This window comes from Rhinolophus hipposideros (assembly GCF_964194185.1).
Source record: "Rhinolophus hipposideros genome assembly, chromosome: 4".
NCBI classification, from domain to species: domain Eukaryota; kingdom Metazoa; phylum Chordata; class Mammalia; order Chiroptera; family Rhinolophidae; genus Rhinolophus; species Rhinolophus hipposideros.
The window spans coordinates 62,047,834-62,072,630 of NC_138050.1; the positions used below are offsets into that span (position 1 = coordinate 62,047,834).

Below are 24,797 nucleotides of genomic sequence, written 5' to 3' on the forward strand. Positions count from 1 at the left end.
AAACTTTTGGGAGATACCACAGTACTCCCCAAAAAGTGATGCAGGAACCTATTTCACTTTTTAAACTGATTTGATGGCAAAACAAGATACGGGATTCGCGCGCTTTTGTTAAAGCCAGTTTTCATAGTCTTAAAATAAGACATCTCTCCTGCAAGATCAGTTTATTAGAAAATGATAACATGGTAAAAGGTTATTTATTCTGTTCTTAAATGGTGAAAATGTTGCTTGATTTTAAAATAATTATTTTCTTCCATCAATTCTAATTTGTGGTCCTTTCGAAGAAACTGAGGTACACATGTGAGTGCGTTCTGGACCGGAAGGAGAAATTCTGCTTAAAGGATACTGTTTATTTAGCCGCTTTCCTCTAGAGAGATGATGTTTGGCCTGCCCTGCCACTGTATCTGCCAGAGGCAAAAGTTAGAATCCTTGCCCGAGGTTTTCCCCCCGTAGATCTAATTGGAAGTGGCAGATCTAGAACCGGTGAGCAGTGAGATTACACTTCGAGCCAACTCTTTTGAAGCATGTTGAAAAGGACTTCACGAGCTAAAAAGTCGAGGGTAAAACGATTCCTTTTGGGAAAGATTTATTTTGACTTCACTTGTTTTGCGGAGCCAAATCACTCAAATTGTTTTGCAACCAATAGGTTTTTCCTTCCTCATTCGGTCTCGTCTCTGAGCCCCACGTGAGCGTTTGGCATATTGGGTATCCTTCTCAAATAAGAAATTTCTAACATCACCTCTACAAGTACGATGACGGGCGAACATCTGCTCACCCTCTCCTTCTGAGAACTACTTCAGGCTCTTCCAAGAGAGGAGGTAGAAAGTATTTGGATGTTGGAAGGGACGCTGCGTGAGGTGAAGCGAAGGTATTTGAAGTTGGGGCTCCTCCCCCCGCCTTTTGTCCCCGGGGGGGTCACCAGCCCTAAGACACCCGGCGCCCTCCGGCCGCGTGCCGGCGCACGCTCTCTGCAAGAAGCGTCAGGGAAACGCAGAGCTCTGCGCGCGCACGCCCAGCGCAAACTTTCTGCAAGTGCAACTTGGGCATCCCCGGGGAGGCGGGGACGCAGGGCTCCAGGGAAGGAGGGGGCGCGAAGCGAAAGCGAAGGCGGCCGCGAACACCGGGGCGGATCCCCGCTGGGCCAAGGGCCTGAAAGGGAGCCAATCGGGCAGCTGCGGCTGCTGCCAATCACGCAGCTCTCTCCAATCCCACCCGTGCCATTTCCAAAATCTCGGTCCCACTGTGCAGCTCAAATGTGGTGTTCGTTCTGCCAATCGCTGGAGGACAGAGTGGGAACGGGAATAAGCAGTTAGGAGGCCAGGACAAAGAAGTTAAAGAGTGCCTAATATATACGTGTTTTTGGAGGCGGGCAGAGGGGGGGAAAGTACCCCCAGTGAGGGTCTATGGGTCTGATTGTGTAGTTCTGATGGAGCCCCCTTTGAGCAAGAGGAACCTGCCAGCGCTGAGATTAGTGGATTTGGCAACGGCTCAGGCCAGGCCTCTTCAGAATATGACAGGCTTCCCAGCGCTGGCCAGCCCGCCAGCCCACTCCCAACTCCGGGCCACAGCCACGCACCTCCGACCCCGGGACCTGGGTGCTGACCCCGGCGTGGCCATCACTACGCTCGGACCCGAGCACATGGCCCAGGCGAGCACGCTCGGCCTCGGCCCTCCTTCCCAGGCGCTCACGGCAAAGCCTGAGGCTCCCGCGGCCGCCGCCCGCTCTGCAGCCTCGGTCGCGCACCCCGGAGCCCGCACCTATCCTGGCGGCGCGGACGGCGGCAGCACGCTGCCCTCCGCGCCCCCGCCCCCAGCCCCTCCTCTTCCTCCCTCCCTTTCACCCCTTACCCCTCCCCCTCCTTCTCCTCCTCCTGCCCTCTCGGGCTACACCGCCACCAACAGTGGCGGCGGCGGCAGCAGCGGCAAAGGCCACAGCAGGGACTTCGTCCTCCGGAGGGACCTTTCCGCCACGGCCCCCGCGGCGGCCATGCACGGGGCCCCGCTCGGAGGGGAGCAGCGGTCGGGCACCGTCTCCCCCCAGCACCTGGCCCCGCCTTCCCACTCCTCCGGCATGTTCATCTCGGCCAGCGGCACCTACGCGGGCCCGGACGGAAGCGGCGGCGGGGGCCCAGCGCTCTTTCCTGCGCTGCACGACGCGCCGGGAGCTCCCGGAGGCCACCCGCACCCGCTCAACGGCCAGATGCGCCTGGGGTTGGCGGCGGCGGCCGCAGCCGCGGCGGCCGAGCTGTACGGCCGCGCTGAGCCGCCCTTCGCGCCGCGCTCCGGGGATGCGCACTACGGGGCGGTGGCGGCCGCGGCAGCCGCCGCCCTGCACGGCTACGGAGCAGTGAACTTAAACCTGAATCTGGCAGCGGCGGCCGCCGCCGCGGCGGCCGGGCCGGGACCCCACCTGCAGCACCACGCGCCGCCCCCGGCGCCGCCGCCGCCGCCGCCGGCGCCCGCGCAGCACCCGCACCAGCACCACCCCCACCTCCCAGGGGCGGCCGGGGCCTTCCTGCGCTATATGCGGCAGCCAATCAAGCAGGAGCTCATCTGCAAGTGGATCGACCCCGAGGAGCTGGCCGGGCAGCCGCCGCCGCCGCCCCCGCCCCCGGCCGGCGGCGCCAAGCCCTGCTCCAAAACTTTCGGCACCATGCACGAGCTGGTGAATCACGTCACGGTGGAGCACGTGGGCGGCCCCGAGCAAAGCAGCCACGTCTGCTTCTGGGAGGACTGTCCACGCGAGGGCAAGCCCTTCAAGGCCAAATACAAGCTCATCAACCACATCCGCGTGCACACGGGCGAGAAGCCGTTCCCCTGCCCCTTCCCGGGCTGCGGCAAGGTCTTCGCGCGCTCCGAGAACCTCAAGATCCATAAGCGCACTCATACAGGTGGGTGTCTGTCCCCGGCCGTGCCGCCGCCGCCGCCGCCCGCGCCGCCGCCGCTTCCGCCGCTGCTTCTCTTCCTCCTCCTCCTGCTCGCCCTAATTTTTCCCTCCTTCTGCTGCTTCTCTTCGCATACGTATAACCCGGACATGTGACTTCTTTTTTTTCTCTCCCCCCCCTTTTTTTCTATGAATAAGTAATTCGATAGCACACACAGGCCCCGCGCTGGGTTCCCACGCGTTGGAGTCTCCCGCGCTCCCGCAGCCCCTCCGCCGGGACCGGCAACGCGCTCCAACCGCCGCCGCCGCAGCCCCGGAGCAGAAGCAGCAGCAACCGGAGCAGGAAGGCGCCCAGGACGGTCGGCAGCCCCCATCCGTCCGGCCCCGGGAACTTAGGGAGGGCGATGGGAAAAAGGGAGCTGGAGCCGAAGCCGCCCTGAAGCCTTTTTCCTCTGCACCCGGTGGCAGGCCCCGTGCGGACGCTCGCTCGCAAAAGCGTGCGTGCGAAGGGCGCGTGGGATTTGCTGCGGTATTGAGTCCACCAGGCCCAGCTCGGTGTGGCCTCCTCAGGAGGGGAGGGGGACCTTTCCTTTCGGGGTGGGGTGCAAAATACTAAAGGAATGGGGCCCCTAGACACCTCCCCCAACTCACACTGACCCATTCTTTCACACCCACACATACACCTTCACGTGCACGCACATCACTGACTTCACACACCCAAATTCCCTTATACCACCCCCCTTCCTCACTGCTGGGACAGCCATATGCCCCGACACACTCACGTTACACGTTACACTCTCGCACTTACTCATTTACACACCTTCATGCATGCCCATACTCGCACGCACGCACGCCGACACACATTGCCATCACACACTTAATCACACGTGCCCTAAAAGGTTTTGTAGAAGTTGGCTTCTGCCCTTTTAAAGAAGATTCTACTTGAAGGAGCTGGAGAGCCTCCCACGGTCTTTGGGATCTTCCGCCCCTGTGGAATTTAGGGGAAGCCCCAGGCGCCGTGGGGACCCCTCCCACCCACCCCAAGCCCTGCCTTTGGGGGTGCAAAGGCCCCGGGTGAAGGCAGCTGCGTCGTGGGGCGGTGGGATGGCCTCTATGGGTCGTGTGTTCTCTTTGAACGGACAAGAGCATTGGGCGGAAGCGCTGATGAGCACTAGCGCAGTCGGGATTTATAAGGACAGACAATATTACTCCTCGGAGGATACTTAAGTAACTGGAGTTTACATTCAGTAATTACTTGGCTGATTTATCGGCTGCGGCGGCGAGGAGGCAGCCGCAGGGCGTGGGCCCCAACGCCTGGCCAGCGGCGGGGACCGAGGGCATTCCGGGCATCTGCGGGAGGAGCCGGTGGCCCGAAGGCCGGAGCCCCGGGCCTCGCTCCTGTGTACGGACACCTGACAGGCCTCGTGCGAGCTAGCGGATGATGGGCCCGGAGCACGTTTTCCCCGGAGCTCCGTTTGCCTGCCTAGTTCTTTTCTAATCGGATCCGTCAGCTTAATGATTTTTCCAAAAGGAAACTTCCCACAGTGCTCTCGTAAAACTCCCCTGACCCACTAAACCTGCTGCTTGCCCCTGTGCCCAGTACTTCCCTGTCTAGCAGGGACCTGGGGCCGTGAAGGGGCGCGCCGGGCGCGGGAGGTGAAAACCTCCCCAAAGGGAGTCCCTTAAAGCGGATCCTGCGGCCTCGGCCCTTCCACCTTTCTAGACCTCGGTGGGGTGGACCTTCTCTTCGCAGGACGGGACGCTGCCCGGAGCCGAGGGTACTTTCCATCCTGTAAAGTAAGGAACTAAAAACTGATGGCGCGGAAGCTGACCTGGGTCCCCGCCCTCGGGCCCCTGGGGGACCTCCGGCCGCCCTGGACCGCTGCCCCCCAGGAGGGGGCGTGCGCGCGTGCTTGGGAATGGGGTGAGGTGCAGAGACCTGGAGCGCCTAGGGGACCCAGGGACGTTTTGTTTTCTGGTTTCACGTTGTGCGCATGGTGGCATTAACGCCGGGCTGTAGTGGCTGCTTGAGCCTATCACTCTTGGGGTCCCTCGGGGAGGGATGCAAGCATCTCTTGTTCATACTCAAACCCGCGCCGGGTGTTTTTGGCGGTCCCTGGACCCATTAGCCATTGAATATTGTGGGCAGAGAGGAACCATCCTGGAATCACCTCCCTACCACACGGCTCTCCCTTTTGGGGGTTATCCGGGATCCCCCGGAACAGAATGATCAAAGGGAATAATCCCCCGGCCACTCCCCAAGGCCCATTTCCTGACCCACGTGCCCTCGATTCCTTTTATAACCTTCCTCTGGGCCAGACGAGTTCTCTCTGGAGGGGGAACTGGTAGGAACTGATTGTTGCCCACACCTAGCTTCCATTACTCTCTCAAACTCTGTAAGTTGTTAAATTGACGTGACCCCCATGTCAGAATCTGAAACGTAAACACCGGGGTCTCACCCTTTCTAGTTAGGTAGAATTTGCTTACTGTCTCCTCAGTCCCCCTGAATAAAACACGTAATTCCGTCACTTCCCTGTTTTTTTGCTATTTTTTTCTTACACTTTTTTATCCCTAATTTTCTACCTTTCTTTGCACTGCATCTCTCCCCTTTATTGGGTCTAATTGCTTCTCTTTATCATGTGCAGTGGTGGAGCCAGCAATGTTCAAGCTGTTTATTTTTTCACAGCCCAGGATATGTAGCTTGTACTGAAACAGGAAAATTATAAACAACAACAATATTGCACGTTTGCATAGGATGAATAAAACTACTTAAAAATATCCATATTGAAGAAACATAATTTTTTTTGAATAGTGATAAATTAGTGTTATCTCTAACTTCAAGTAAAATATAGAAACCAGGACAAATAACCAATGTTTCGATAAAAATCAGTTAACTTTGTTGCAGCTCATCTACAGAATTTTTGAAGGTTGTGATTATCATTGTGTTTATGTTCTGTTTCCGCCCCTGTAGATCAGTGTAGGAGGTATATGTGAATAATACCAAATTTTATTTTTAAACAAAATTTTCAGGTTGGGTAAGTTATATTCCAAGCATCTGAATGCTTTGAGCTGTGCTAACATACTCTGGCATTGAAGCAGTTATTAAGCAGAAATTTACAATAACAAAATTACACTGAAATATTTGTATGAAGATAATACGAAAATTTACCACAATAAGTCACACACACTAAACTAGTTCTTTTTAAAAACAAATTATCCAAAACTAAGGAAAGGTCATTTGTGTGTCATCAGAGTAACTTCTGTAATGTGGAGAAATCCAGCTTTATTTTTTAAAACATTTAAATAGGAGGAAAATATCCATACAGTAATGTATGAGGTGACTTGTTCAGTTATGGACTCAAATACATCAAGTTCATAGATACTAAGATCAGAAGGAAAATTCATACTGTTAACCTGCTGTTTTCTTTTTTTGCTCTTTAATACCAAGGTGTAGGTAGTATGGCTGAATTTCTAATTGTCTTGTTGAGCATTTCCACTTCCAGGACTAAGGCCCTTGTGTTTAAAGGTATTGTGTTCCTGGGGTGGTTAGAGTAGCTTAAAGGAGCTCATCTACAGAATTTTTAAAGACTCTGGTAAATAGACAGGCCAAAAGACTCTGGTAAATAGTCCTTCTTTTTTTTTTTTTTAAACTATTAAGCAGTGTAGAAAGTTGTTAGAATAAGTTTACTTACGGCATCAGGTAAATGCCAGGTTCTGGCTGAGGCTTGTGTTATTAATGTTTGTTAAAGCTCTGTTCCGCTAGGCTCTTAATTGCCCTGCAAGTTGTGAGGAAAGCTGGTAGAAGGAAGAGACCGATGGCCTATTCTCTGCCCAGCTAGGCTTGTAAAACATCTAGTGGTTGGAGTGTGTGTTTCACAGGTGCCTTTCTTTCTGACGAGAGCAGGATTTTGTTTTATTTCCCTTCCTTTCCCATCAGTGGAGTGTGGAGCAACACTGAAACAAAATGCCCTTATAATAACTTTACTGTACCACTCCCAGTTTACTTTTAATTTAGTGTATCGTGTTTAGTTTTCTTCTTTTTCTTACATTCTTCTCCCAAGCTGTGGTATTAGAAGTATTTTATCAGCATTTATTTTGTATTTTTGTATGTACAGAGCCTGAGGGGCGTGATGAAACGGGTATTGGTGTCTCAGTTAGGTGTCAGTGTTACATCCTGGACCATACTATAGGCATTCTCCCCCGACCCCTAGAATACTGCAGGGGCTGACATCTAGCCTCTCACAACCCCAGGTCCAAGGAGTGCCTCCAGGCCAGTGGTCACCAGGCCCATCCCTGAAGTATTCCTTCCCTGTTGCATCCTGGAACATAGGAGTTAGTAATAGGAATTAGGCTGGGAGTTGGTCTTCTAGAGAGTGGGAAAATGTATCCTAATTTCTGCTCCAAGACTCCTCTCTCAAATGAGAGGTCTCTGAAAAGCAGTTGTTAACCTTTCCTATGTTTTGTTGCAGGAGAAAAGCCTTTCAAATGTGAATTTGATGGCTGTGACAGGAAGTTTGCCAACAGCAGTGATCGAAAGAAACATTCCCATGTCCACACCAGTGACAAGCCCTACTATTGCAAGATTCGAGGCTGTGACAAATCCTACACTCATCCGAGCTCTCTGAGGAAGCACATGAAGATTCACTGCAAGTCCCCACCACCTTCTCCAGGAGCCCTTGGTTACTCATCAGTGGGGACTCCAGTGGGTGCCCCCTTATCCCCTGTGCTGGACCCAACGAGGAGTCGCTCTAGCACTCTGTCCCCTCAGGTGACCAACCTCAATGAGTGGTACGTTTGCCAGGCCAGTGGGGCCCCCAGCCACCTCCACACACCTTCCAGCAATGGAACCAGTTCCGAGTCTGAAGACGAGGAGATGTATGGGAACTCTGAAGTTGTGCGGACGATACATTAGAATTTATTAATAATAAGTGGGAATCCTTGGACCATATCCTAACCTGAGACAATGCCGAGCCTGAGACAAATCTGTGACTCAGACTTGCCACCACGTCTAATTAGCCCTATTTATTTAGTATGAAACCCTATGGTGTTTGTACATTTAATTAATTTAATTAAGATATTTGGGCTTTTTAAGAATAGAAAACAACAACAACAAAAAGCTGGACTTATATGTTGCGGGGGACAGGGCTGGGAACAAATTGTACCAAGAAAAAAAATGGAGAGATTAGTTAATTGAGATACACATTGATTGCAATGCAAGAAGTATATTTTTTTAAAGGGGAGAGAGAAAGAGCATTAAGTCAGAACTCAACACAGCAACAGGCCCTCTGCATTTCCTAGAGTGCCTCGCGAATGCCTTTGACACCATAACACCGGGCTCCTTTGGAGCCTCTTCACCTCCTCTTTGGGCCCTAATTCTGCAAAGGCCTCGTGATTGTAAACCACACACTTGCTGCATTGCCACCAGATCTTGGACTGTACCTGTGTCCAAAAATATTTATGAAAACCTCTTAAGTTCTAATGCTTGTAATTTTTCATTTCCACTCTTTTATTACTGATCTCATCTAAACAGTATTTTTATACAGGATTATTTCTTCAATATCCTGCTTGTATGGTTAACAAAAAGATGCAGCAACATTAATGCATCTCCATATATTGTGCTACTGTGATTGTTCAAACAAAAGTGGAGAGAAGAAAAAGCTGCTGCAATAGACAACTGTGAAACTGTGATATTTTATAAAATAGAAGAAATTCAAGTGCTTTTTCCTGTTTTATTTTAAATCTGAAATCTCAGATGCTGCCTCTTTACTGTGTCCAAACTTCTTGTGTAATAAAGAGATTATGTTTTAGATCATAAGTTCTTTGGGATGCCAGAATTACCAGGCAGGTCTAAGGTGTGATGTTGGCAACATGCCTTTTTTTTTTTAAAGCTGTTGTTTTTAAAATAGGCAAACCACTTTTATACTCTTGTATCAATCTTTTAAAAAGCCTTTATTTTTTGATGCCTGAAAGTGCATTTTAATGCATTTTCTTCCACCTGAGCACTGAGCACACTGAACTCTGTACCATTTGGAAATGACAGTGTGTGATGTATATGATTTACATTAAAAGAGGGGAGGGAGTTGTTATACATATTAAAATTTTTAAAAGGTTTATAGTTACCAGCAAACACTGATGAATGCGTGACCTTTGCCAGAGCTGTCAAACTAGGATAAAAAAGGTCAAGGACCTAGGACAATAACTCTTAGTCAATTTATTTTTGGTTGGTACAACACATCGTATGCAAAATGCAGTCCATCATAAACATCATACAGTTATACTAAAGAGCACTAATTTATCCTCAGAGACCCTGAAGACACCCCCTCCCCAGGGTTTGTAGAAATTTGTTTCGTGTGCTGTGAGTGGTTGATGTAGTCTTGTCATTGTTAATAGCTTGTGTGTGAACACTATTATTTGTACAGTTGAATTAATTTATTTTCAGACATCTTTTTTTTCCTGGAAGAGTTCAAAGCACACCAAAGAATTATATTATACATTTTGGTGAAAGATTGTTGTTTATGATCCATGGTTTATTTAAAAAAAAAAAAAAAAGAGAGAAAAATGGGAAAATATATTTTTAAGCTTACTTGAATGAACAACGTAATGTGAAAACCAGGACTCTTCCTGCATGTCTTTTTTGCATTGTGTTGATGAGATTATATATAGTTTCTAGATATATTACTAGTACAGTGCATGGTGCTGTCACTTTGAAAGCCTTTCAATGTTGTCTTCACATCATTACGGTGAATATGAAACATGCAGACCCTCCTTTATAAAGAAAGACCATAAAACTTGAATATAAAATAATTCTACAGTTAAAAGTTTATTTGATTTTCTTATTCACTTTCAAAACTTTCAAATAGGCAAGATAAGGTATTAACTTTGGGGGGATAATTTATGTATCGTAAACTTATTAGAACAAAATATTCCTGATTTGTAATGAGTTGTTTTATTTATACAACTTTTTCAATGGTAGTTTGCACTATTCTTTATTATGCTACAGGTTTATTTATTATGAGACAAAGGAATATGTATTTTATGTATTTTGCCATGCATAGGTCAACTGCCACAAATTTATTGGATTCCTGATACACCTAAAATAAAAAACTTAAAATGTGTACCTTCGATAGCAAGCAAGAATGATTATGGAGTAAAAAATTTAATAAAAGTATTCTTCCTATGTATTGCTTATGTTTGACATAATGACACATTTCTGCCGTTCTCTTCCAAACAGAACAGGTTGGTGACACAGTGAACAGTAGTTCTCTTCCCTTGACCTCTTTATTTCTTAGCAATATTTATTCCCCGAGCAATAAAATATTATTTTAACAGCTTAGTTTAATTTATAATCTAATCTAGAAAATACAATATATTTATGAAGACTAAGCCCTGCAGGTTGCATGTGACACTAGCATAAATCTTAGGAGATACTGCACTCATTTGTTAAAATTAATATCTTTAGTGATCCTAATCAGTGAAAAGCGAATTTTAGCGTTTTAGTGCCTAGCCACTTAAAGAAAAAAGGAATGAGGAAAAGATGGAGAGACAGGCTTTCAGACACAAGCAAAATCAGGAACTGAGATGGGTATTGAGTTAAACATATCCTGAATGAAGTTAAGTAGTGGGCATCAAATACATCAGGTAAGATGTAAGGGGGGGGGGGGTTCAGAATCCAATTTTACTGTGGTTAATTTGGAAGTTGAGTGGATATAAGTAACTTAGCATTTGGGGGCAAGTGTTAAGGAAAAATTAGATTCTTTGATGGCAACAAACTACCCAAGTGGCTTAAACTAATGTAATCAGCTATCTACATTAACACGGCTGAATGTTTGCCTATTTTTATATTAGCTGATACAAAACTGATAAAAGGCAAATAGTTAAAAAAAAATTGGTAGTGTCAACAAGCAGTTCTCCAAAAGGTTATAATACTTTTTAAAAGTCAGGTTTGTTAAATGTAGTAAAGGTGAAACAGGTTGCAAAGAGTTCTCTTAAGCCAGATAACAATAACCAGCACACGAAGGAGAAAAAAAACTCATAAATGAGAGCCCCAATCAATGGGAAAACTTATAGCTCTCTAATGAAGTTTCCTGTGAAAAGAAGGGTGACACAAAGCCACCAAGACATGAATCATTCATGGGAAATATAAAAGATAAAAGATAACTGACAATGAGCAGAACCTTGTATAGAATGTATAAAACAAGTTTCCCCTTCTTATTTTCTGCTTTAAAACGCACAATATCCTACTCCCAGCGTTCTCTGTCCAGTCTATAGAGTTAAAATTGACCACTGCTCGTCCTGCGCCACTTCAAAGTAATTTAGTCCAGAACGGAAGGCTTGGCGCTTGGACAATCTTCATGGTGTGTTAAGATTTCTATGGCAATTGGCAAGCAAGACGTTCCCATCTGACTATGTCTCAAAGAAAGCCACTTATTGACACTAAGTTGGCTATCATCAAAGACTTCATCTTTCCTAGGCAAAACGTGGCCCTCATGGCCTTCGCAGACACTGTTTAAATCATCTACCTTTGTTTTCCAGGCTAAGAGAATCTTCAAACACATAGTCATATAGTTTGTGCATATTTTCCCCCATGTAAGATATTCTTTGGTAAAGCTCCTAAAATCTAAAGTACCGAGAAAGAGCTTGGGAATGGGAATTATATTCTTCGAGGAGTTGGAGATGGCCACACAAGAGGGATAGCATTGGGGACAGGAAAGGAGGAGGTCCAAATTTGAAATCGAGGCCCAACTATTGCAAACGTCATATTTGTATCATAGTTGTATTGCTTGCAGTCTTGTCATTTATATCTTGCATTTTGTGGCAGCTTTTTGAGACAGTGGTTCATCCTATCTATCATCTATCATATCTACCTACCTACCTACCTACACAGATACATACCTCACATCTCTTTCTCTATGAGATGGGACAAGAGATATTCACCTGAAGTATTGTTTATCCCAGTTTGGTTAGGAAATACAACTTGGTGCAGAGGGAGGGAGAGCCAATCTGGCTTCTCAAACGATCACCCTAAGTCAGAAGAAAGGAAAGCTGAACACAAGAGAAACAAAACAATCCTGACACTTATTAGTACTTTCAGCCTGTCACCTCACACTACCCGCTTGCCTCTCCACCCATAGTCTACCAAAATAGACACATGGCCAGAGAAAACTGCCCTTCCAGGGTTGGAGAGATGGTTAAGGAGACCCACAGTGAAACCAACTGCCCTGGGTTGCCCGCACATTTCCCCTCGAACAGAAACTTATATGCCCACACCAACGTATAAACACTCCAGAGCACATACATTCACACACACCGGGAGTGTCTAATCAGGCAGGGAGAAGTTCAAAGGCATGTTCTTTGAAATTCAAACTACTGCTTTTAGGGCACATCCACATAGAGCATCAGTATTGCTATGGCAATGGGCAGGGCCAGGAGAGTCACTGGCAGAGGGACCACAGTGATTCGAGACACTCTATTAAGATACAGTTCCAGTGACCTTTACTTTCATGCCAAGTTATTTCAGTCAATGTTCACCTCACCGGAAATATATATTTTACACATAATATTACACATATAACACTATATGTGTGACATAATAATATATATGTGTTTCCATCTACTTTTTGTTAAGATTCCTCCATAGAATCTCCTAGCTAGAGAGAAAGGAAAGAGAAAGAATGAGGAAAGGAGAGAAAGCTGAGTGGGGGTGGGGTGAGTAATGTTAGAAGAAGGGGAGAGGGGCAGGAGCGCCAGAGAGCCCCAGATCCTATTCCTTCTCTCCCCACCTAAGTACTTTTATTTGCAGAGCGATTGTTCTTTGTTTATTTAATACAAGTACTGTGTGAATGGTGAAAAATAAACACGATGAAAAATAACCAAACAGATGATTCCTCCGAGTGAAAAAGCCCGGACTTAATAAAAGTGCGAAGCAGTCACCGCTGAATGAGAAACCCTTTGAAGTGGAACTTATTATAGGAGAAATACTTTGGGGTTGCCTTAACGACGCCGCTGAATCGAAAGCGCTCGCCTTTGTCAGCGATTTGTTCTCCTTTGCTGGGGTGCCTGCAGAAATTACTTACATGGGCTGCCTTAACATGCAGCCTGCAAATCAGTAACTTTGCAGCTCAGACTTGCAGACGCCACTCGGCAACGGACAAAAAGAAGTCAGGGGGAAACGAACCAACCTTTCACGCCGAGTCTCTGGGGATGGGGGCGCACGGACGTGTTGGGGGCGGCAGATAAGAAGTTGTACTACATCTGGCCCCCCTCACCCGGCTCCCTACCCTCAGCCACCAACCCCCACCCCAACCCTTGAGCCCGAGCAGGGTCCTGGGCTGCCCCGGCCGCGTCCAATTGCAGGGAAGGCTCCGGCTTCTCTGGGGCCCTCCAGCCAGGGGCGCTCTTCTGTGCGCTGGCCGGGCGCCGGACTTTCCCAGCAGTCCCGGCCATATTTAATAAGAGTCGTTTATCACCCAGGCGCTTTGAAGGGTCGCCTCCAGCCCTGTGCCCATTAGAAAGGCGGAGGTGACATTTAAACTCCGTTTTCAAGGATCGCGGGGGGATTTCAATGAAAAGGCAACTCGTTTGTCTTATGAGCCTGGAAACAACCCCCTTCTCTCTCCTTTTGACCACATGGCATAACTCAAAAACAATAGTTCAAAAGTGAAATGGCATCGTGGTCTTCACTCGGAGACAGGCCCCCATCTAGCACCAGAGAAAAGGGGTAGTCCACAAGACAATGTGCTTTTTGTGTCCGACTCTGTCACAAGGATTGTGTTGTTTGCTTTGGAGGCTGCGCCTGTTATACTTTCCTGAAAGTGCTTGTGTTAAACAAGAGTTATAAGTCATCCAAAACAACAAACATTTTGATTTTCTTTGCCTAAAGGGCTTTCCCTGGCTATGGGCACCGTGAAAAAATAATGTCCTTGCTGAGAAAGGAACACCAGTAGTAGCATTAGAAGCGGGAGCATTAAATATTGAATGACACCGGGTAAAAGAGCTTGTCGAGGGGCACTCAGCCTTAAAGTCTTTCTTCAACTTTGTCTTCAGTGGCTGCTGGACTATTTAAGATGGTATTAATTAAGGCAGCTTCGGATGCCACGGAGCCCGCCGGCCCCTCGGCTTGTCTCAGTCAATGGGCCTGTGTCCCCGCGCTCTGCTCCCGCGTTGGCTGAGCTGAGTGCAAATGTCACTTCTCATTTAGAGGCTGAAGAGATGGGCCCATCCTATGTTAAGGGCAGCAGGGATGCAGTCGTAGCAGGCGTTAAAGGAATACCAGAGGCTAGGGTGAGGGCAGGGGAGGTGGGAACAAAATGGGAACATCTGCCCTGGGCAGGGAGGGGAGTGGAACGTGCACTGCTTTTGGCACATTTTGGAGAGTGTTGTTTAGCACACAAGGGCCATGCAGGACTCATTGGGTTGCAGGACTCTCTCCTCTGCTCTTGCTTGGAGAAAATTAAAACCCCAGCCCTGTAAAAATACACTGGGCAGTCAGGCAGGGCGTTATTTTACAAAGGGACTAGCTCCTATAAAGACAAAGGCTTGGTGCACACAGTCTTATTTACTGGTTTCCTCCTCCTCCCTAAGGAGCTCTTCAGAGATCACAAATAAAGAAAGCCCAAAGGGCCTCAGCCAAGGACCTGAGATCCAATTTTACAGATTGTGAAACTGAGACCTCAAGCAAGACTCAGAGAAGATTTTTGTCAATATTCCCCTCAAGGAGTTGGAAGCTAAGACCTTCACTAAGTGCAAAGATCCAGACAAGAGTGGAGTTCCATTTAAGGGCACCAACAGCCATGCCAAAATATACCTTGCACTCCAATTCCAAGCCTTTCATTTGATTCAAAATCAAATGGAAGTGGGGCAGTGGCATGGCTCAGTTGGTCAAAGCACCATCCCTGAACAAAGGGTGCTGGTTCGATTCCCACATGGGCCAGTGAGCTGCTGCCCTCCACAACCAGATTGAAGAACAACAACTTGGAGCTGATGGGCCCTGGAGAAACACGCTGTTCCCCAATATTCCTCAATAAAATTTTTTTAAAAATCAAATGGAAGTTAGTTTCAGCAGATGGAAATTTCTAACCTTAAAAAAAGAGAGAGACGAAGCTTATCGCCACTAACTGTGGCATAAATGAAACGTATGGCTTAAGCAACTCTTAAGTATCAGTTCTTTATCCATTCTTGATGAGGAGAGACAAGACTTCTCTGGGTGGAGAGGTGCAGGGTGCCCTGGCAGGTTGATTTTTGCCTCCAGAACCTCCACGAGAGCTTCTGTCTCCTGCCGTGGAGTTCCAGATGGAGACGGGCCTTATCTTCCATCACAAGATCCCTTGGAGGGGGGAGAAGATGCAGTCAAATGCTCTTTCCTGTGAGTGTGATTTAGCTCCTTAAGTCTAGATCCATTTACAATGTCTGAGTCTCAGGGCGTGTTTCCTCCGGGGTCCCTCCAGCCTCCTGGATTGGGAGCAGTCATGTATTCCACCAAGAGCCATCCTGCCGGAGAAGCAGTTACTACCTTCCAGCCTGACTGGGTTTTGTGCCTGGCAGGGGGAGGAGAGGTAGTTGGGATCTGTCAGTCCACAGACTTGGTTGGGCCTGCGGCCTACACACTCTGCCAAGATTGAGAGCTGGAAGCTCCCTCTAGGACGCGCGGATCTGCCTGGCCTGGGCACGAAGCTGGCAGAGGTGGGCATTGAGGTGGAGGAGAGAGGTGTGCCCCCCTCCCCCCCTCCATCCCCAACAGGTCTGTAAAACCTAAGACTGGGTTTCCCAGGCCCAACCTCCGACCAAGGTGATCTTTTTTGCACCTTTCTGTTCAGTCCCCGTCTCCCTGCCTCTACTTTTTTGCACGAACAGGCCCCAGGCCAGGGTGAGGGGGTGCAAAAACCCCAGGTGGGCTTTTGGTCTGGAATGCACGGTCGTGAACTCATGTACACACAAACACAACTAAATCCCCCGCCCTAGCCGGTGCACTGGGCACACACTCGGGCTCCAGGCACCTTGCCAAGAGCGCGCGAGCACCCTGCGTGGCACACTGGCTGAAGTTCCTGAACGAAGAGGCTGGGTGGGGTGAGGCGGGAGGGGTGGGCGGCGGTGGACGCCGCCGACTGCTGGCGGTGAGCACAAGTTCAGTGCTCAACTTCCCGCTCTTAACAAGACCCGGGATCCCTTTGGAGAGGCCCTCGGGAGCTGGCGGCGGGGCTGGGAGTGGCGTGGGTAAGCTGGCCGGCGCGGGGCGCGGGCGGCGGGGCACGAGGGCGCGACAGGAGGAGGGCGCGAGGGTGCCCGCGGCCGGCCGGGCGCTCGGAGAAGTCAGTGCAAACAGCTGTGACTTCACCTATTAGCCCCGATGTCTTTCCGAGGAGCCTGGTGGAGTTAAACAGCCCACAATGGACGCTCTGGGGCGCCTCCAGCCTGACCTCCACCCGGGTTTAATAGTTTCATAGGAACTTCATTAAATCAATTACTTAGTGAGCACATCATCATTTATTTGTAATTAGCAGCGAGGAGCGCGTTCTCTACCCCAGCCTGCGGCCGGGGTCCCAGCGGGGTTGACGGAGTTGCGCAAGCACTTTTGTTTGCTGGAGTGTTGACTCCCGGCATTATTCGGCCTGGGTAATCTTTACGTCTTAATCTAGCATTCAGGGGGTGAAGGGAAAACAAACAGGGCGCAGGCCGGAGGCCAGCCCGCGGTCCCAGCCGCCCGCAGAACACCTCCCTCACTCCGCGCGCAGGGCGCGTCTCCGAGGCCCCCTTTCCTCCCGGGCGGAGAGAGAGGGAAGCCACCGGGGCAGAGGATATGGAGGGGAATGAGACAGGCCTGGGGGACTTGAAGGAAAGTAGCGAAGGAAGACAAGATGAAGGAGCGAAACGAGGAAACCAGGAACGGGAAAGCACGTCCTTCAAAGCGAGCACAAAAGGCAAACGTCTAGGCTCGCGCGTGTACGCGGGCGGCGTTGGAGGGGGAATGCGTGTGTGTGCACGTGTGTGTGCGCGCAGGGTCTGCGTGAAATCACATCCATTTCAGCTGCCCGGGAGCTGGGCGGAGAGAGGGGATCGGGAGCGGGAGTACTGGCCTGGCGCGCTGCGTGTCTGGGATGGAAAAGTGCTTTAATTTGGGGACTGCAGCCTCGGGCGTAGCCCCACCGCGACCCACAGATTACGAGCTAGCGGTGAGTGAGGAGGAGGAGTTGCTGAAAGCCGGGCCAGATCCTGCGAGTGCAGAAAGACACGAATAATGGCTCCGCGAGGAGTCCTGTTTCCTTTCGAGGGTAATCACCTTTCCCCACACGCTGCAGTGCGGGCCAAATACCGTGCGGATCGTAAGACTCTCGGCTCCCCGGGCCAGAAAAGCAGGCGACGAGTCCCCGCGCCCTTGCCTGGGACCCGATTTCCAATAGAAAAGTCCCGACTTCTGGGAGCGATCCCAGTTCAGGAAATGCAGGGTGCCCCTGGAGGGCCGGGGGAGGCGATGGGTCCCCGATGATCAGACTCTGCTACTCTCAGGAGCGGACGTGTGTGAACAACTGTGTGCTTAGGAAAAGGCCCATGGGACACACACTCCATGAGTCAGTGTCCAGAAGAAACAGTGGTCCCAGGGAATCCATGAGGTTCGTCTCTTAGGTGGACCCGTGTGTTTTTGAGAAGATGGTCCTGAATTTCTCCACTCGTTTTGGTGGTCAGTACTGTTTGATTCAGGATAATATTTGGAGGCAGTGAATGTGTGAAGGTGGTTGTTGCCTTGTTGGTGATTCCATACAAATTGAATCAGTTCGGAGTGTTTGTATTCTAGTAGGCCCAAAGAGAACTTGGTGCATCAGTGGGTGGTCTCATGGTTGCAGGGTCTGTCCTTGGTGGGAATAGGGAGAGGTTGAGGTGTGGCCTCAAGGCCTCTGGATTCAGCTGCGTGTGGTTGTGCCCGTGGGAGTGGACGTTTACCTTGCCAGGGACCCTGACCTGGGTTCTCTTGAGGCCTTCTGTCTGGTGAGCCAATACCCCTGACAATGCAGAGGGGGTCTTAAATCTCCAGCGTCCTCAGTCCCCCATTCTTGTTCCCCTTCTCCTCAGGTCTCACCATCCTGCACTCATTCTTTTCCTTTTTCTATCCTCCTTTTTACGAAGTTGACTCACAAGTTCACTTGGCCCTCTACCCCAGAGTCTTACACATCCTTCTGCCTGCTGGACACAAGGATGAGAAAGAGGCAGGTGGCAGCTCAGACCCTGTTTCCAAATAGTCCGCCTTGTATTGCAGAGATCCCCCTGAGATCCCCAGCAGCTGCCTATCCACCCTGGATGGCCTGAGAGCTTGTGTCAGCCTGAAAAACAGGAAATGGATCCAGAGAAGGCCCATCAACCAGCAAGTCAGCAATCAGGTAGAAAGAAGCCCCTTTTAAAATATAAAAGCACTTCGCAACTTTGCATACTGCCCCCTGCCCAACCCCAATCGGCTGCTGGAATAGTTAAAACGGTCAGGCATCCAGAAAAATTACAAGGAGCAAAATCAAATGTGTATACATAAAGTAAAACATTATTTTCTTGACTATCGCTCCAAATAGTTTAAAAATGAACACTGCTTAGAGTCTGCTGCACATGTTCTGCTCTGGTGTAATGAACACCTAGGCATATTAAATGTATATTTGATCAGACAAGTCTACACGTGCGCACACACACACACACACACAGCATATTTAAATCCAACCTGCAAATTACCAGGGCCTATATATCCTGGACCCAACCAAATTTAGGACTGCCTTGAAGGAAGCGAAACTGAGAGAGATTACATTTAAAATAAGTTTTAAATGTAACTCACCCCTGACTTCTCTCTCCTTTTCTCCCTCCCTCCCATCTCCAACAGCACTTAATAGAATAGCATCATTTGGAGAAAGGAAGGCAAATCAGGCAAGCATTTTATGAGCTGGCAGGGAATTGGGGGAAGCAGTTGATTTTGAAAACCTGGCTGCGGGGCTGCGAAGTTTTCCTAGTGATATGCAGATTATGCGACTCTCCCCCTGCTCCGAGTGCAAGTGTTTGTCCCATTGGCTCACATCGCAGACTGTTCTGAATCTGACTTCACTGGGTGTGCACATCGCTGGCGTCCTACCTGAGGCGGCCCCTCCATAGTGGGAGCTCTGTGCTCTGCTCACCACCTCCTTCCAAGGGGGCTTCCCTTCCTTACTAGCCCGCTCTTCTTATTTGTCTGGAGTCCGTGCCATTGAGCCTGTCAGCCTGAAGCTAATAGGCATCATGCTCACATTCTGTCATCTCTACATAGGGTTCCGAAAAGGCTTCTCCATCACCAGCTGCAGGTTTCATCTTTCTGACCTGGCAGGGAGAAGACAACCTGGCACTAACATACTAGAGCTGGAAAGCTAGGCCAAAGCCTGTGTGAGGAAACCCAGGAGCTCTTGGCAGCCTCGGTTTGGGTAATGATGTGTAAGGGAAATTTAAGGGAGTGCTTAGGGGAGACTTGGGTTAGGCCAATGTTTGTCTCCCTTTAGGGCATAGGGTAAAGGGTTGACTTTTCTGGCCATTTCTTAAATAAACTGGCCCCAAAGAGCAAGCATTAAACAACCTGGGGCCTAGGTCTAGTGTCTGTTGTGTTACTGAGGAAACTTCTGGGTAGCACTGACCTCAGTTTGGGCCACCCTTTCTGCCTTCAGACCCAACAGCTTTAGTAGTTCCAGGTTCTTCTGCTTGCATCTCTGAGGGGCAAAATCATCAAGTGGTTCTAGGCAAGTGCTTTCCAGGAAGAGCCCCAAAACACAGAAAAGGCAAGTCCAGGAAAAACGCTGCAATCTAACCAGTGCCACTCTCCTTGTTATTTCTAAAGTTGACTCTCTAGAACCTTTCTATCCACCCCATAAATCAGAGGGCTGGCATGGTCCAAAGACAGAAATGAGCCTGGAAAGAACTTTGGCCACAAGCAAGGAGATTAGAGTGTTCATTTTCTGAGACTCCTCCACTCTGAGTGATGTCTGTTAGGAAGGCAGCAGAGAAATTACATCATGAAAAGTATTATTTTTGGTTCCTTAAGTTCTTTTTTGAGGTTAGAACAAAGTTTTAATGGGAAGGTTTCCCTGGACCAGATGGGTGTCTGGGGACTAGTAGACATAAAACTTCTCATTTCCTTAAGGGCAAAGGAAGGCCTGTGTGGGTGCTGGGGGAGCCTTCCTTGGAGCTGGCCGCTCTGAGGCTTTGGGGACAGAATTGTGGGCCCTGTGCAGGGAACTCAGTCAGATAAGAGAGGACATGGGAAGGTGTAGAGAAGACTAATGTCCATTACTCACCTGCTTTTCTACCTCATTAACAAAATCTGGTAAAATATATATAACAAAACTTACCATTTGAACCATTTTTAAGTGTACAGCTTTGTGGCATTAAGTACATTCACACTGTTGTGCAACCCCCACCACCATCCATCTCCAGAACTTTCTCATCTTCCCAAACTAAAAATCTGTCCCCATTAAACACTAGTTCCCTATTCCCCCTCCTGTAGCCACTGACCTTTATTCTACTTTCTGTGCCTGTGAATTTGACCACACGAGGTACCTCATGTAAGTGTAACTGTACAATATGTGTCCTTCTGTATCTAGCTTATTTCACTGAGCATAACGTCCTCCAGGTTTATCCAAGTTGTAGCATCAGAACGCCATCTTTTTAATGGCTGCATAATATTCCAGTGCACGCTATCTATCTGCCTATCATCTGTATAGAGATAATAGATATAGATATATCTCTATATATGATTTTGTTTATCTGTTCATCTGCCAATGGACATTTGGGTTTCCACTTTTTAGCTACTGTGAATAATGCTACTAGGAACACGGATGTGTTCACATGCTTTTATATGCACAGATGTACCTATATACTTTTTTATGAACTGATGTAAAACACTTCAAACTAAAGGGGAGCTCCAGCCAAGAATTTAAAATATCAGATATCTCACTTGGATCTGGTGTTCTAGGGTCAACAAAGTGCAGCTGGAATTCAAGGGAGAGCAAAAGCATTGTTTTCCAGTTCCATGGTATTCCTGTGTGTGTGTGTGTGTGTGTGTGTGTGTGTGTGTGTGTGTGTCCAGCCCTACCCAGTGCTTCTGCTTCACAGGAACTATTAACACATTAATATTATCAATAGCAGGCAGTGCCTGAGCCATTAGGGATTTATGAAAACATCTGAAGCAAGTCGTTTCAAAGCGCTGATTTGTTTTATAGTCAGTATTACATTTTATGACAGGCTCTTTTGCCAGCAAAATGAGCGTATAAGCATCATACACAGCTCAGTAGACGGAAACTGGTGCCCTGTGGTGCCCCGCAAATTTGTGTTCCAGATCCCTTGGGGAGCTTCTGCAATTTGCAGACAACTGCTGACCCTTTGCTGAAGGGACGGCCCAGAACTCCATTGGGAGTATGCCCCCCTTACATTTTTAGCTGTAGAAAAACTATAGCCCCTCCCCTTTCTGTACTTTTCCTGAAACTTAGAACACAATAAGAAAGCCAGTCTCCAGTTGATCAAGGCCAAACATTTTCCTGGCTATTTCTGCTTTTCTGTTGTGATTTTTCTCCTCCCCTGAGTTGCACAGGGCAAATTCTCTAGTTCTGGATAAGTAGCCTCAGCCCGCCTTAGGACGGCGGTGCCAAAGAAAAGAGACGCGCAGGTCGCTTGGAAGAGATGGATGGATGTTTCTCAGCTTCCAGGAAACTCTCCCTCTCCATTCAAACATCCACTACCCCTGCACTCCTGCTCCCAACAGCAGCCCCAAAAGAAGGTTGATGGGGTGGGAGCGGGACCACAGTGGTCCGGAAGGAAAGATCACGTCCCCTCCCCCACCAGCCTCCACCCCAAAGCTGGGATTTCTGGGTCCCCTCCCACAAGCTCCTCTCTAGGATGGGAGATAGCACTGGAAAGTTCCTTCTCAATAGTTCCCAGGGAGCGGGGTTTGTAATATTTTACAGCAGCTGTTTAACATTTCCCTACCTAGTTATTAAACACGAAAGGGAGTAAATTAAAATGGCAAAGTAAAATGAAATAAAAGGCGTCTTTTCTTTCGGTAAAGAGACAACACCTAATTAAGGAATATTTGAATCCCACAAAAATGCAGACTCTCATGGGTGATATAAAACTTCTCCTTTTAAACCAGAACAAAACCAGAAAATTGGGGACAGGCCCAAGAGGTAGTTCTTTAAAACAAAAAGCTCCTTCCTCTCGAGACTTCTGACTTGTTTCCCCTTTCCTTTTTCCCCCGTCCACAGTCCTGGGGGAGGATTAAACTCAAACGACTCCTTTGAGTTAAGGTTTTTTGGGCTGCGGCCAGCCAAGCATACAGCCAGCCCTCCCCTCCTGCCAGCAGCAGGCTCCTTGCTCCATCTCAGGGCCTTTCCTCCCCCGCCCTGCCCCCACAGAGCTTTTCAGTCCTAACTCACAGTGCCATCCCAGTTTCTCTTTTGTCTCCTCCAGACTCTTGCTTTTTTCTTTTCTTTTTATTTCTTTTTGGAGTGTTGGGGTGAGGGAATGGGGGCAGGCAACACTCTCTCTAACTCGCCCATCTCTTTTTGGGGAGATTTCTGAAATAACATGCTCACCCCCATCTTCCATTTCCCTCAACCTCCTAGAGCTTGGAGAGTGGGACCTTGGCTCTTATCTGATTCTTAATTAAAGACCAGGAGCGTTGAATACCTTCAGCATTTCCACCCTGGGTCCTAGGATCAGTCCTTCCCAGCCTGAGCCCTCCCTTCCTCCACTAGCTGTGCTCTCCTTATCCCACTGGAAGCCCCACTTCGGCCTTTTCTTTCAGCCATTGGTGTTGCCTTTGCCCTGAAGCCTGTTGTGGGGCACCTGCTGGGAATACAACTCAGCAAGTTTAAGGGGTGTTCAGCCTCTAGGAGGTGGAAGAAGCTGGCTTAGCTACTGCCGGAAACTTGCCTCCTGCCTCTGGTCTGCCCTGACCCACTTCCTGGGAGGACAGCAAAGGCTGGGCCTCTCCACTGCCAGGCCAGAGTTCTTCCCATGGGAGTTGCTGAGTTCTCGCCATCCCTGGAGTTACTGTTTTAGGAGGCTATCCTTGTTGTTTAGTGCTATCACTGTGGGGGGGGGGGGGAGAAAAGAAAGCTACGAGGAGGCTAAAAAATATAGACTGACATGTTTTGAGACGTTTACAAACTAAAGAAATTCTTAGTGACTCCTGCAGCAAGCTTGCCTTTCGGAGATTATTTTAGGATTTTGATGGCTTGATAGTTCTGCAGAATTTTCACCAACATTACAATGTGTGGGACGGAGCCAGAGGTTCCCAGATTCCTGCTTATTAAACAGTAAAAGGAAATCTTTTTTCTTTTCTTTTCAAGAAATAAGGAGAGGCTATTTTGTTGCCATTTCCGTTTGAGGATGGATCCTATGTCTGGCTTTGCCTTTTAACAGGATAGCTGCAGAGGACACCAAAGAAGTATGTAATGGAGGCAATATCTGGTCTTCCCTGATCTGTTGCAGAAACATTTGTGTGGTTGGCTCTGCCCATTTCTGGGAATCCCAGCCTCTTAGCTGCAGTCCTACTTTCTCTTTTCTTCTCGGAAACATGAAGGGAAAAAAAGGTTTTAAAAGTTGTTTAATTATTTTTAACTACATTAAAAAGCATTTCATATCATATTTCAATTATAGTAAAACCCTAGGTGGTGTTTTTTTGAAAATATCTTATATCTACATTGTATCTACCTAACACTCTAAGCCTTGCATATATATGAACGAATTGGATTCATGTACTACTTCTCCAAAGTAGAGTGGGTAGAATTTATTATTCTTTTTTCAGGGGGCAGAAACGGACCCAGAAGGTTAAGCTCACACAGTGGTAAGTGTAGAACCAAATGAGTTCATTTAAGCATACTGCACAGAAATTTAAAAAATAAAATAGAAGGAAAGTGATATTACTATTTGGTCACCAGATATCTCACGTTTTCTGATGGGATCAGCAGATGACCATGGTTCCATTCGTTGTTCTCTTTCCAAAAAGAATCCTTTACACAGATGGGGGACAGAAAAAAAAAAGGATGTTTGCCTGGCCCTATTCCTAAGCAACACTCCAGGGCATGCTACATATTTTTTGGTGTACAATATAATCTTTACACTGAGAAGGCCACCACCATCTTTTTCATTCAAATTCACCTTATCTCAAAAGTCAGCCCTTCTACCATCCCAGTCTTTAAGTCCTGTGTCATCACTCCTTTCTTTGAATACTAGTAGTCAGACATACACTGTCCTCTGTAGCCATGTGCTTTACATAGTATTGTATAACTCATTTAAATCTACAACAAGGCTATGAAGCAGATGCTTTTATTATCTCTATGTGACAGATGAGCAAACTAAAGCACAGAGAGATTCAAAAGCTAGTTCAAGGTCACACAGCTAGAATTGGCTGAGCTGGGATTTGAACCTCTCTAGTCTGGGCTCCAGAGTCCATGTTCCTGACCCTTATATGATGCTGCCTGTCAATCCTGTGGCAATCTTAAGACTGTTAGTCATCTTACATGAATTATCTTACAACTCAGTGAGTGCCCTTCACCATATGATGCTGTACCATTTCCCTAGAGCCTGTATCCTACTTTACCTCAGGTGTGTAAAAACACATTTTATCCTTCTTACATAATTGTAAGCTGTTTGAGAGTGGTAACTGTGTTAATCAGCTTTAAATGCCCTGTAGTACCTATCACTTCTACAATGCACACATTTGAAACACACATGTATTTTCAAATTCAAGCTAAATCAACTGGAAAATCATTTGTTCCCCAAGGATACATTGACTACCAACTACGTATGCAGCAAGCACTCTTAAACCCTGGTAAGCAAATCAGATAAGATTCCTGCTGTTAAGAAACTTAATTTTAGTGGAAACAGATGATAAACAGATAAAATAAGAAAGATGGCTAGCATGGATGGAGCA

The 24,797-nt window shown here is 48.0% G+C and overlaps 1 protein-coding gene and 1 long non-coding RNA gene across 2 annotated transcripts in view; both read left to right on the forward strand.

The window, feature by feature from the left end:
* Nucleotides 1-1,408: 1,408 nt before the first annotated feature.
* Nucleotides 1,409-10,050, forward strand: ZIC5 (Zic family member 5). Its single transcript, XM_081047039.1, has 2 exons — nt 1,409-2,888; nt 7,351-10,050. The coding sequence occupies exons 1-2, from the start codon at nt 1,424-1,426 to the stop codon at nt 7,791-7,793; spliced, it is 1,908 nt and encodes a 635-aa protein (XP_080903165.1). The 5' UTR covers nt 1,409-1,423; the 3' UTR covers nt 7,794-10,050.
* A 5,911-nt stretch (nt 10,051-15,961) lies between these two features.
* The window catches only part of LOC308496551, a 97,272-nt gene continuing 88,436 nt past the window's right edge, over nt 15,962-24,797 (forward strand). Inside the window, exon 1 of the long non-coding RNA XR_013993201.1 lies at nt 15,962-16,090. This is a non-coding gene — a long non-coding RNA (uncharacterized lncRNA). The remainder of the gene's footprint in view (nt 16,091-24,797) is intronic.

Bases quoted from the DNA above. Each gene is read 5' to 3' on its own strand.
- ZIC5 (XM_081047039.1), top strand. From the start codon at position 1,424: ATGGAGCCCCCTTTGAGCAAGAGGAACCTGCCAGCGCTGAGATTAGTG. The intron at 2,889-7,350 runs GTGGGTGTCTGT...GTTTTGTTGCAG, and splicing joins CCATAAGCGCACTCATACAG to GAGAAAAGCCTTTCAAATGT.